The following is a 13920-nucleotide window of genomic DNA, read 5'->3' as shown; positions in this document are numbered from 1 at the left end:
ACTATATGCATTTATCATCATTAGTTTATCATCCTCATAGCAGATCTCTAGTGCTATTATGTCAACTTCTTGTGGATTGGCAGTCATTATTTCCTTCACCTTTAGGTGTTCTTTTACCAGCACAGCAACGCCACCGCCTTTCCTAATTTTTCTGTCCCGTCTCCAAATTGAGTAGCCCCTTGGGAATATGACCTCATTTAAAATTACATCTTCAAGTTTTGTCTCCGTGAGTGCAACAATGTCTGGTGTCTGCAGCTGTATTACATCACTTAACTCCAGTATCTTCGATCTCACTCCATCTATGTTGGTGTATGCAATCTTCAGGAACTTGTTCCCCCTCTCCTTATTCTTCACTCCCCCTCTCTCTATTGATTTTGTTGGTTTGCCTTTATGTACCACTTTACTGGTTTGCCTACCCCTATCACTTTGTAGAAAAAAGAATTTATTTCTTCTTCATTCCTGCTCTCATTTAAATGTTTTGCCTCGGCGAGGTTCAGTTTCAGCTTCTCTCTATCTTCTATGTGTGTGTGTGTGTGTGTGTTTGTGAGCAAATGAATGAGAGCATAAGTACTGCATATGTAAGAGCACATACATCAAATTACCTTAGTGTAATTACTTAAGTGTAGATACAGGATGAAAGCTACACTAGCAGTGTTCCATCTTCCAAATGTTCTGTTATATAATGCTTTGAAAGTGCTGATGGTTTTGGCAACCACTGCCTTCTCACTTGTTCTAACCTTCTGCAACGTTGTTCTCAAAGAGAACTTGGAGTTAATATTTTGATAGGGTAGTTATTACTAATTATAAATGAATCTGTGTACTAATATAATTTATATTTTTGTTTTAGCTCCGAGAGTCGGCAAGTCAGTCTGCAGATCTGACAGTAGTAGCCGTTGCCCACCCCAATATGGATATGACGGTGACGATTCCTTCACCAAGGAAGGATGATCCACCGCCACCTTACCCAGGTCTCACTTCAGGGTATAATCCAGTCTATAACCCAATTGATATCACAGGTTATCCACCTGCACCTCCATACACACCAAGACAAAATAATGATCCAGTTTACCCACCTCCTTATGAAAATAACATTGCCAATCCATCAGTGGAAGGTAGTCATGTTGGCCCACAGAGTCAAGAACTTCATGGTGGTGCTGCGTCACGAGACCCTTCACCTCAGGCTGCTGAAGAGGTTGCACCTCTTGTGGAGAAACAGCCTATACCAAAAACCTAAACAAATGTAACGTGAAAGAGAAATGTACAAGGTATAAAATACATTCCAGATTTATGCTGCTGAATTGCATGCCATCTGACTGAAATAAGCTTTTGCCTGTTGACAAATTAATATCAGGTTGACTGCTTGAATTTACTTCAGTAATTTAGGAAACACTTGGTTTTATCTGGTGTACATTCCAAATAATTTGGCAGATTAACAGTCAAGGTTATTGTCATTATAAAACTTTTTATATCTTGGTATCATTGAACAATTCTATAATATTTCAATTAAATTTAATATATTTACAGTATATCTATAAACAAATATAATAATGTTTTCAGAAATATATAGTTGCCAGATTTATAGTACTATTGTCCTGCTAGATTTTTAATTAAAAAAATAATTGAACTGCATGTTTGAAATTATTCTAATGAGACTATTAGAATGAAGTGTGAGTGGATGTGTGTAGGGTACAATGTGACTATAGGGCTATGAGGTAGTGATGAAGGGGAGGGGGTGGGGAGGCTGCTTTTGTATGCTTCCAAAAACAAACACGTATACACACACACACACACACACACTTAGGCAATTACACCTACCTACCTTCAACACAGACACGCACAAATATAGACATTCATATATGTACATGCACACGTATGTACACATACATGTACATACATACATGCACATATACACACGAGCGAAAGAACTTTGTAACACAACATCAGCATGGGTTCAGGGATGGCAAGTCATGGTTCACAGGATTAATTGAATTCTACGACCAGGCAAGAAAGAGAGGGGTGGGCAGACTGTGTATTTTTGGATTACCAGAAAGCCTTTGACACAGTACCACACAAGATACTGGTGCACAAACTGGAGATGCAGGCAGGAGTGAAAAGGAAGGTACACCATTGGATAAGAGAGTACCTAAGCAACAGAAGACAGCGAGTCACTGTGAGGGGCGAGGTATCATATTGGCAAAGTGGCACCAGTGGAGTCCCACAGGGTTGTCCTTGGACCTATACTATTTTTGATATGTGGAAATGATCTCACAGAGAGTATAGAATCCTTCCTCTCATTGTTTGCTGATGATGCAAAAATTATGAGGAGGATTAAGTCGGAGGAAGATAGTATGAGGTTACAAGATGATCTAGGCAAACTGAATAAATGGTCCAACAAATGGCTACTACAGTTCAACCCGAGTAAATGTAAATTAATTAAACTAGGCAGTGGAAACAGGAGGCCAAAAACAGGATACCGAATGGGAGATGAAGTCCTTCGTGAAACGGACAGAGAGAAAGATTTAGGAGTTATCACGCCAAACCTGTCTCCTGAAGCACACATCAAAAGAATAACATCGGCACCATATGCGAGGCTGGCTAACATCAGAACTGTCTTCAAGAACCTGTATAAGGAATCATTCAGAATATTGTATACCACATATGTAAGACCAATCCTGGGCTATGTGGCCCCAGCATGGAGCCCATACCTTGTGAAGCACAAGATGAAGCTGGAAAAAGTTCAGAGGTATGCCTCTAGGCTAGTCCCAGAACTAAGAGGCATGAGTTATGAGGAAAGACTGCGTGAACTGCACCTCACGTCGCTGGAAGACAAAAGAGCTTGGGGAAACATTGTCACCACATTCAGAATTCTCAGGGGAATTGACAAGGTAGACCAGTATGAAGTTTTTAATACGTGGGGAACAAGCACAGGGGAACACAGGTGGAAATTGAATACCCAAATGAGCCACAGAGACATTAGAAAGAACTTTTTCAGTGTCAGAGTGGTTAGTAAATGGAATGCATTAGGAAGTAATGTGGTGCAGGCAGACTCCATACACAGTTTTAGATGTAGATATGATGAAGCTCGAGAAGCTCGGGAATCTGTACACCAGTTGATTGACAGTCGAGAGGCGGGACCAAAGAGCCGAAGCTCAACCCTCGCAAGCACAACTAGGTGGGTAAATCGCTACATTAATTATAATTTGATAAAGTATATATATTTTAATTTATTAATCTTGAAAATATTTATAGTATAGGTTACAGTGTGCAAATCTAGTCTTAATTTAATATGTCCCATCGCCCAAGTACTTAAACTTTTAAGAAATGTGTTAGTACAAAATTCAAATTAATTTTGCAGGAATAATTTTGAATACTGTACCACGTTCATGATGCAAAGTGTGGCAGTAGAGAAAGGAATGACTTTTTTGTGCTGTTTACTGTACTGTATTTGTTGGATATGTTTGCATACAGGTATAATTGCATTCATTGATGTTAATGTTTATTCATACATACATGTATGTACAGCATTTGTGCATCTACATGTGTGTGCATTCTTGTGTGTATTCGTGCATCTACATGTGTGTGCATGTGTGTGTGTATTCTGCCAAGCATGTGCATTAGTCTAGGGGTGTGTTCCTCTGGGCATGTTCATATAGCACACACATTGAACTGTAGATTCCCTCGAGAAACTTCACTCTTAGGCCTCATCTTGCACGTTTAAAACCAAACAAATTGTTTGAATTATATTGTTTGCATTTTAATGTGTACCTGCCTGCGTGCATGTTTTCCTATGCTTGTGCATATGTATACATATATATTTTTAGATATGTACTGTATGTATATATTTAGATACATATACAGTGGTACCTTCGTTTTCAAATTTAATCCATTCCCAGAGACAGTTCAAAAATTAAAAAACAAAACAAATTTTCCCATAATAAATAATGTAAATTTAATTAAACAGTCCCACACCCCCAAAAATAATAACTTAAAAATACATTTTATACATATTACTACTGTATTAATATTTTGTACTACTGTTTGTACAAGTATATCTTACCTTCATGGATGACTCTTGTTGGTGTATGGAAGACAGTGAAGAGGGGGGAGAAGAGGGAAGAGAAGAGGTGTTAGTGTTTAGAAGGGGAGTCGCCTTCCATTATAACAGCAGTGATGACATTTGTGAGGTACTCTCTCTCTCACGTTTTGCAGGCATACCACTAGGACCTGGTTGTGGCTCACTGCTTGCTTGTCTTACTAAGAGTCTCTCTATAGACACTTGTTTTTCCCTACGTTTTAACACTTGTCTGTAGTGAGACGTCACATTGTCTCGCTACGAATGATCTCTTGTTTTTTCTGTCATCCCCCTCACAACTATTTTCTTAGGTTGAACTTTTCCTTTGACTTTCTCGGCACCCATGACATGATATGTAATAAAAACGTTTATGTTCAGAAACCAAAAAAGCACAAAAAATTAAATTCTTTACAAAGAATTCAAGCGCAGTTGTCACTAGGCGAGTACAGAAAAATTTGAAAAGAGGGGCATTTGAAAACCGAGGTTCCACTGTATATTGTATGCATGTATATAGATATGTATGTGCATATATTTATGGTTCACTTTGGTTCCCATGTATGCACATACTGTATATATGTATATTTACATATTCATACTATCACATGCTTTCTGAACATTTAGTAAATGCAGTTTCATGTTTTTGAGATGGTCTGAATAAAGTTACAATGAGACTGTTAGAGCGACTGTCTGAATAAATTTGGATAAGGCTGTGAGAGATGAGCAAGAGGGAGGCTCTGCCAGGAGGAAGAGGCATAGTTGGCTCAGTGGCTGCCCTCACTACCACATGACCATCTCGGGTCCACGTGGCCACCACAGGTTCTGGAATCCGATTTGTTTGTGGTGTGGCATCAGAGTAATCATATTGTAATATTCTTGGATATATCAGGGATTGTATAAGAAATGATATTTTGAAAATAGTTAAAATATTAATTAAATTATTTTTTCACAGTATATCATAGCAAAATACGGGTAAAATTTACAGTGTCTGGTTTAAGAAAGATCTTGTGGTTAGTTTAATTTTTAAAGTGGAGTTTTGCTTTGACCTAAATATTAGGCAATCTCTTTTAAAAAAACTGTTTTATTAAGTTGTTTAAGTAAATTACTATAAAATTTATCGAAACAGTTTGGGCTATGGGAGTCATTGGGCGTAGTTAAAATAATTTTATGGTTTTTATTTTGAGTGGTTCATTTGCATTGACTGGGATTGACAGTGCTACTGTAAGAACTAAGAGGCTGGAGTGCCGAGTGTGTGAACTTTACTTTCACACTTGGCTTCTGCCAGGTATCAGTTGTGACACACATTGAACTGTAGATTTCCCTCGGGAAACTTCACTCGTAGGCCTCATCTCGCGCCTTTAAAACTGAACCAATTTTAAGATATTAATCCAGACCACTTCTTTAAAAAGTTGGTGCTACATAGCCTTCCCGGCTTGGTGCCTTTTTGATAATTACTTCTTTAAAATGTGCACAGTAACTCTTACAAGGGGTACAGCTTCACGGTCATCAGCCACAATGTAAGACAGTAAACAAGAGCTGCTTTTTCATTCATAGAGTAATAAATCATTCAGTTGCCTACCTGGTGAAGCCACCAAGGCTAAGGCAATACAGCTACTGTATTAAATTTTACAAGTCGGCTGAAAAATCCTTGGGAATAATGGGACAACCTTTGTCAAACTGCTAGCATCATTTTACCATAAAGACCACTAGAGATGGTGGCCCTTGGGTAAATTCAGGAATAGTATCTCTCTCTCAATATTGCTCAGTTCACTATTTGCCACAAAAAGTGTTAAACAATAGTATTAGTAGTAGTACATAATGCCATGAAAAATTGCTTGAGCATGGTTAAGCAACCAGTTCATTTTGGGGTGATTATAAGCATATCAAGGATGGTATGGAGAGAGAGAGAGAGAGAGAGATATTCTTGGTATCTTGTGGTGCTATAAAACTGTAAGGACACAATAAAAGGTGTTTTACCCTGTAATGCAATATGCTTTTTGTTTACATTTTATTTCAGCACATAATCAACCTCCTGTCTTTCATGTATGTTATTACCTGAACAGCATTAGTGCAGGTTTCTGATCAAAATTTTTTTTTCAGTGCCATGCTTTAGATTGATAAATGAAAATCATGGCAATTTATTATAAGACGTGTTCTTTGGAACATGAAACTGTTGTATGGTATTTAGCAGTTGACAGTAGAAAGGGTTACCTTATAGAAGGTATAAGAAGGTTTTGATACATCTTTTACTCGCTAAAGTATTTTCCAGGCATGTTCAAGTGAGTGAGCATCATGCTAGTGTAGCGCTTGCCTTTACTAATCATGTCATGACAATGAACACCCTATACTTCAACAAATAACACCATTATCAATACATTTTCATTAGTTTTTCATATTCATTAAAGACAGCATAATACAGTACTGTCTGAATTTGTAACCTTAAAAATTATTTTTTTGATAATTGAGTGTAAAATATAAATAAGCATACAAAAAACTAGTTCTTCTATTGTCTTTTCATGCTTGTGCTCATTTATGGAGTCATATTTTGTTAGTGTATCTCTGAAGTCAGTCGGTGCTCTGCCTCAAGTTGGTAACCTGTCATTTACATGACTTGTGCACCTCTCGGCTGTAAAGGCAAGAAATGAAAAGTGTTGATGTTAATTTGACCAGACCACACACTAGAAGGTGAAGGGACGACGACGTTTCGGTCCGTCCTAGACCATTCTCAAGTCGATTGAGAATGGTCCAGGATGGACCGAAACGTCGTCGTCCCTTCACCTTCTAGTGTGTGGTCTGGTCAAACATACTTCAGCCACGTTATTGTGACTCATCGCCTGCATGTTGATGTTAAACGTAACATTTGTTAGTGTCTCCTACTGCATTTGGTTATATTTTTTTTCAGTGACATGATAAACAGCTTGGTATTGAAAGCAACAAGCCCTGTTGTTGAAAAAAGCTAGTACAAATTTCCTTGTTTATTTGCTAGGTAAGTACAGACAACCTGAAGCTTAGACCACTGGACCTATTGGGCTCAGCTCAATGGGTCTGACTCTACCTTCTGGATCCATTTGTGATTTAACTTTTGGAGCCCATAGGCTCTGCTCCTCAAATCCAATGAGAAAGGGAAACTTGCTTAAGCACCTGTGTATTATCCACACTAGGTTGTCTCATGGTTATTTGCCCCAACTGTCTTGTTCCATTACAATCTTGCGACATATAGATGAATGGCCTATTTTCACGATGATAGGAATCTATATGCAGGCGATGAGTCACAATAATGTGGCTGAAGTATGTTGACCAGATCACCCACTTGACAATCGACTTGAGAATGGTCCAGGACTGATCGAAACGTCGTCGTCCTTTCACCTTAAGTGTGTGGTCTGGTTAACGTGGGAATCTATGCTTCCCAGCCATTCCTGTATGGTATTGGTCACAAGATACTGTGTTTTGTTAATCTGACCACAGTGCAGTACTTACATATGCTGCTTATTTTGGGAATCACTAAATTTACTTTCCCAGGATTTCTTTTAAATCAATTGTCATTTGATATCCTCAGCTAATCAGACCTATTTAATATGGATAAATTAACAAGTTTTCTGCTTCATTATGTGTATTAGTTTGTCTTTAATGAAATAAGTTTATTATCGACCTCATACCCATGTAATGGGAAGTCACACAATAAGTTCAGGAGCTTCCGATATTTTTAAGTTAAAAAATTTACATTTATGGTTAACTAGTTAGCTTTTATTTGCTTGAAATTTGTGATTAAATTACATGGATAGTAATCTAGTCTACAGTATTGTAGTTGATTTGCAATGTATAGTCATGCAGTAAGCAAGTAGAAAACTGAAGGCAGGTAAATGTGATGTATTTGGCAAGGATTTTTAGGTAATATATCATCCAAGATGAAATAAATGAACATTTCTTAAACATCGGAGATGGTACTGTCTCTAAATTTGTGGATTTTTTCAGATTCAATTTTGATAGTGTACACAGTGATGTATGGTGTGTGAATACTTTTGGTGACAATTTTGATAGTGTATACAGTGATGTATGGTGTGTGAATACTTTTGGTGACAAAGTTAACATTTGGTCAGATGTACTTCAGCAGGCAGTGCAAACTCAGAGGTGCTTGTAGCCCTGATTCAGCCTAGTAGTAGTAACATGTACAAGTCTGCTTATCTTAACCATTAACTTAAATATATATGGTTGTCCTTCAAAGTATTATGACAATAGCTAGTGTACACTTTTCTTTCTCAGATTTACTAAATTCACCTCTCTCCTATAAGCACCTCTCAGGGTGCTCATAGGTAGTCAAAGGCTATAATCAACTCCTTTAGGAGCATTTATAGATTACATCCCATATTGGTCTCTGATTACATATTAGGTGAATGAGTAATTTGTGATGTACACAGGACTATATAGTACTGAAGAGCCATACTAGCTTAGTGCTATTTTTTATAATTATAATTCTTTATATTTATGAAGATATAATTATATCTTCATAAATGCATCTTCAGAAACAGCAAGAGTTTCAGAATGTTTGGGAAAAGTTATTGTTCAAGAATATAATTATAAAGATGTGTTAAAAAAATTGATGCTAATGCTCACCCCACACAATTTCTTTACACCAATTATGACACTTTGCTGTAAGACATGCTTGCATCATATGAAATTGACACTGAAATTGTACTGCATGTAGGTCAACTGTATACACAGTACTGTACAATATACTGTGTACACAGTGTATTATAATGTAGCCTACAAATGTCTATTTATGCCTCAACAGCCAAGCTAAGAATGAAATCCTAGACCATACCAGTGACAGTTTAGGGTTCTGCGCATTTCATTAATTCGCATTTGCATTTTGTAACACACAACTCCTACATAAAACTTAAAGACGTTCAGTTAGTAAATTCATGGTCCTCCATAACTGTGCCTTTTGATAGTAGCTACCTTGGAGTTACCTTGGAGTTGTTTCGGGGCTTAGCGTCCCCGCGGCCCGGTCGTCGACCAGGCCTCCTCGTTGATGGACTGGTCAACCAGGCTAGCCAGGCTTTTTATACTAAAGCAGAGCCTACACTGTGCTTTGTAATATAAACTTTGTAGCTCACTTAATTAGCCAGTTTGCAGTTGTGCATTGTTAGCAATAAAAGCTTGCAGAAGCAGCTCTCATGGCTGCATCAAGAGGGGGGGGATATTATGGTGATGGCAAAATCTGCAACACTAGCCACTTTCTCCCAAATCACTAGCCGTAATGTGAAGCTGACATAGGTAGCTTGCATAAAAAAAAAAGCATTAGTCGGTATATTTCTTAACATTCTATTTTGATATATTTAGGTTCATATATCAAAATATATATTTTGATATATCATGTGAAAGAATCGAAGAAGTATGGGGACAATCAAAGATAAGGTAAAGGGATAGGGCCTATCAAACATTGGGTAAGGTGTTGGGTAAAACTCTGGTATTGTCAGTGGATGGGGAGACCTCGCCAAAGACGTCGTCATTGTTTGGCAATGTGCGGCGAGATCTGGGTCTGAGTGTCGGCATGGAAGCAACGTCATTATTTTGTGCAGTATATTTAAGGTGGATATTTTTACTAATATGAGATTTCCAATCTTCTTTGGTCAGTAGTAGATTCCAGGATTTTTGTATTATTTACTAGCATGTTCCTAGCGAGTGCCATGTTATGGTCACTTTGCATATGGTTTTTGGGGGCATCAGTTTGTAGACGGCAAGTCAGTTTTCTCGGAAGCTTTGTCGTGGTCATTCCAATGTAAGTGTGTAGAAGGTGACATCCTTCATTGGGGTAAGTAAATTGGTATACATGTTTGCATTTTTGGCGAGGATTGTATCACTTATTGGGGCTGTCCTTGAGTATTAAATCAGCAGTCCTTTTTGTTTGGTAGTAGATAATGAAATCTAATTTTTGGTCTAGGGCTGTCAGTTTCACTTCATTTGAAATTATAGCTTTGATTATTCTTTCTTGTTTTATACTGTGAACTCATAGTGCATTTGTAATAGTTTTATGAGAGGGGTTGCTTGCTGTTGCAGTTGTTGTTTACACTTGTACCATGGCTCTAAATATCTTCTGCTATGGCTGTTGACTTCTCTATTCATGTACTCTATTTATTGTTTAATAACACTCGAAGGCTTCAAGTATTAATAACTGCCCTGATCTTCCTGTTCCAGTTATTTCTCAATACTGCCTAATATATACATAAAACTAGATGTAATTGTTAGAAATTTATGCTGTTAATATTATTAGAGATGAACTGATCACAAAAGAAAGATTAGAAAAATGTGCAAATTTGCTTTGGCTATTAAGCAAAGTAGGCCTTGCCCCTTCCCCCTCCTGAGGAGGATGGGGGGTGCACAGACAGCAGCGCGGCAATGTGATGACATCATGCTCGTTTGCCAATTTTTGTTTGGGGAATTCTGACCACTCGTTCAGCTTTCGGCAGCAATAGTTTCACCAGAATAGGGGTTTGTTTTGGGGCGCCTACCTTTCTGGGTGCGAGACCTGGTCAATGGCAGACAGAATGCTTCCAACCACATGGGGGTTTCTATAGGCCATTGCTCCTCGCGCCTCTCTGAGGGAGCAAAGTTCTGGCTCATGGTCCCCGATAGGCAAGAACTCCATGAACATTGACTGATGCCAGAAAGTTATATATATATATATCCATTTAGCCTAGATAGCTTCGGAGAGTCTCCGGGACTCGCCCAGAAAATGGTGTTTCACTACATTCAACCCTGGTTTTTTAAATTTCTCTCTATAAACACCTTCCTGAATATTATTACTAAGTTTGCCACTTTGCAATACTCTTGTTTAGTGAACTTTTTTGTTAAAAAACTACCTCATGCATAGTATAGTTCATTTCATATATAGTAAGGGCTGACTATATTACTTTGGCCTATATAGTGCTCCTTACACCTGTCTGTACTCTTTGCACCCTCTTTGATTAATTACACACGGCAGCTATTACACAATACGTACTGGCCGAGTGGGCACGTTGGCAGCAAGCTGGTCCAGGGGTATAGTACTTTATCATCCATCTTGAGATGGAATCCTATCTTCATTACACTAGTTATAACATGGTTCTTATTGATGTGAAACTAGTATTTTATCCACACGATGTACAAGAGAACATAGTTATAAGAAATTTATTTTAGAAGTGCTTAGTTGTTATTGATCATTACCTGCTTCATGTTTGCTATCATCCAGTTGTACCATTTTGTATGTATTAAAGTATGATACATGAATACAGTATACAGTATTAGGGATTACATTTATTTCAAGTAAGCCTACAGCAAACTTCACTGTATTGCTTGTTACACCAAACTGCTCTATTACTTGTTTGAGTTGGAAATTACATTGTCATTATAATTACTGTATATATTATTCATGGGAAAAGACTTGAAGATGGAAGATAGGGGAGGAATGTTGTTCAAATGTGCAGACCAAGAAGAGTAGCTGCAGTTCTTCCTGTTTCATAATTACTCTTGCCTTTATTAGATGAGTAGTGTTGAAACATTTGGAATTGTTAATGAACAAGTTAGGTGGCAGGTCCTTCATTATATACATTTTCTGTAGTGTTGTATAAAAAGTTATGTAATTATTACATTACTGCTCTATTATTATTACTTGCTGACAAACCCTTCTTTTCTGCACAGTTTTATTGAATCACCTTAAAGTGGTGGAACATATTCAGAAGAACATTATATGTAACATAATAACAATCAAATATGTGGGAAATGTTCAGCATGAAAACTCCCGTATAGTTGTTCATAAACTAAAACATTAACTTTATTTTCTCATGATACTGTCAGCTTCAGAGAATACAGTACTACAGTATATGTATATAAATTGCCCAAAAGTAAGCTCTGCAAATTAAAAAAAAACAAAAAAGCCTTATTTTGTATATGTTACAAAATGTGAAGGTAAGAGACAGCATTGTGGTCCATTTTAGTGAAGCGTATTGATGAGTGATTGAAATTCACTTTAATATATTACAATTGCTTTTAAGTTCTCTCTTTATTTAATTGGTTTTTGGTGATATCTGAGGACACAGTTTTGTTATTTCTGTTTGATGAAACATCCCAGTTGACTCTACGATGATGTTTGCAATGATACTATAGTGTGTAGTTTCTACAGTATACTATTAAATATTTATCTTGGGCCTGTGCTGTGTATTTTACCTAACAAACTCTGGATTTTGATGTTACAAACTAATTTACATCCAGGGTGATAATACTGCGGCAGTTTGTTAGCACAGATGCCCTCCCTGTCTGGCCCATTGTTGCCGTGAGGGGGCTTGGTGGGTGGCTGCTGGAGTGTAATGCAACAACGGACAGTCCTCTGACCTTTTGTAGCCTTATGCTCCTGCTGCTGTATTCACAAATTGTGCCAGATAACTTTTCCTTTTCCTTATGTTTCATTTTTCTTCCCCCCCCCCCCTTCTCCTTTCTCACTGTCATTTCCTGCCAACCTTTTGTCTGTTTTGATTATTCTTTTGGCCTTCTTCTATTTTGACGCCCAGGTGTTTGAGCAGGCATACTCTTGCACCCGTAGAACTGTGGTACCCGATGTCGCAAGCCACGGGACGTTTTTTATTGTCAATCCTCCTTTCATCACTGAACCTGATCCTGACAGACTGGCGGTTCTTAAGGTGGCGTTTGTGGGGTGTGTACTCACGATGTACCCCTAGGGGGGCCCCGGCAAGATCAGCAACATGTCTCTTGTTGGGTGTCCTTTCCTCTAATTGTGGCTCCGTGGTGGGTGTGGGGTCCAATTCGTGAATGAAAGTTTTTTACTCTCCTCTTTATGTCCAATTTTGTTCCTCTTGTAACTTCTCGGGCTCTTGGGGGTGGGCGACCAAGTCCCCGAGTTGGACTGTGTTGGAAGACCGGGCTCTGTAGCCCCGCTGCATTGGGCCCCGACCTTGCTGCTCTTTTGACCCTCCTGACTACTCCCCTCGGCTCCCCTCCCTCCTCTGTGGGTGGGTCGAGCAACAAGCCCCCAGTGGTGACCACCTCGTCCCCAGGCATAACTCAGTCTCTCATTGTGAATACTGCGCACCTTTTAACCCCTTTCTCTCTGGGGGTTCTCAACGCCGTCCACACCACAGCTGCACTCGCTCGATCCCTTCCTGTACTGATGCGTACCAAGCCTTGTTTGGTCCTGCTTCGTGGGCCAAATGCTTTGATCTCCTCTGGATTCTACACCTGACGATTTCTCCCTCCATAGGCACCTTGTTGATTCTGTAGATACCTCTGTTACTTTCAACCCCACCTGTCTCAGTACACGTGTCGTTGCTGCTGCTCCTCAGGATGCAGCCATCCGCTTGATCGCCTTATCCTGCCTAGGCGAGACCCCCCAAGAACGCTCGGTTGAATTCCAGTGTTGGCACTGTTCTCCTCCCATCCCAGATATTCGGAATATCCTCAAAGCCCAGGACCATTCTGTCCTCCAGGTAGACTCGTTTACTCGTCCCCCTCGTGGTAGTCTCCGTCAACCCCTTCAGGTTGTGAAGATTACTTTTGATGGTAGGACCCTTTCACCCTCTGTTATTCTTGCTGGTGCCAGGTGCTCCGTCCAGGAATACATTCCCTCTCCTCGGCTCTGTAATAAGTGCTGGAGGTTTGGGCATGGTGCCCTCTGATGCTCCGGTACTGTGTATCTCTCTGTCCCTTGTGTGGGGACGAAGGTCACTCAAAGTCGGAGTGCACTCTTCCTGAGCTCACTGCCTCAGTTGCGGTGAGGACCACCCTACCTTCTCCCGCGCATGTGTGCATTACAAATTTAAGGCAGCCGTCCTCATCTTGAAGCACCGGGAACGTTTGTCTTT

General features: G+C 39.1%; 1 protein-coding gene across 5 annotated transcripts in view; it reads left to right on the top strand.

Annotated features, from left to right (window-relative positions):
* LOC123760420 (uncharacterized) overlaps nt 1-12254 on the top strand; it is a 72705-nt gene extending 60451 nt beyond the window's left edge. For all 5 annotated transcript variants that reach the window (XM_069338426.1, XM_069338423.1, XM_069338424.1 and 2 more), the window contains exon 6: nt 848-12254. In XM_069338426.1, coding sequence (XP_069194527.1) covers nt 848-1234 — 387 coding nt within the window. In that variant the 3' untranslated portion in view covers nt 1235-12254. The remainder of the gene's footprint in view (nt 1-847) is intronic.
* The last annotated feature ends 1666 nt before the right edge of the window (nt 12255-13920 follow it).

The sequence above is a fragment of the Procambarus clarkii genome, chromosome 39 (assembly GCF_040958095.1).
Source record: "Procambarus clarkii isolate CNS0578487 chromosome 39, FALCON_Pclarkii_2.0, whole genome shotgun sequence".
Classification (NCBI taxonomy): domain Eukaryota; kingdom Metazoa; phylum Arthropoda; class Malacostraca; order Decapoda; family Cambaridae; genus Procambarus; species Procambarus clarkii.
The sequence above is the reverse complement of the archived record's forward strand: the minus strand, read 5'-3'. Positions and strand labels throughout refer to the sequence as shown.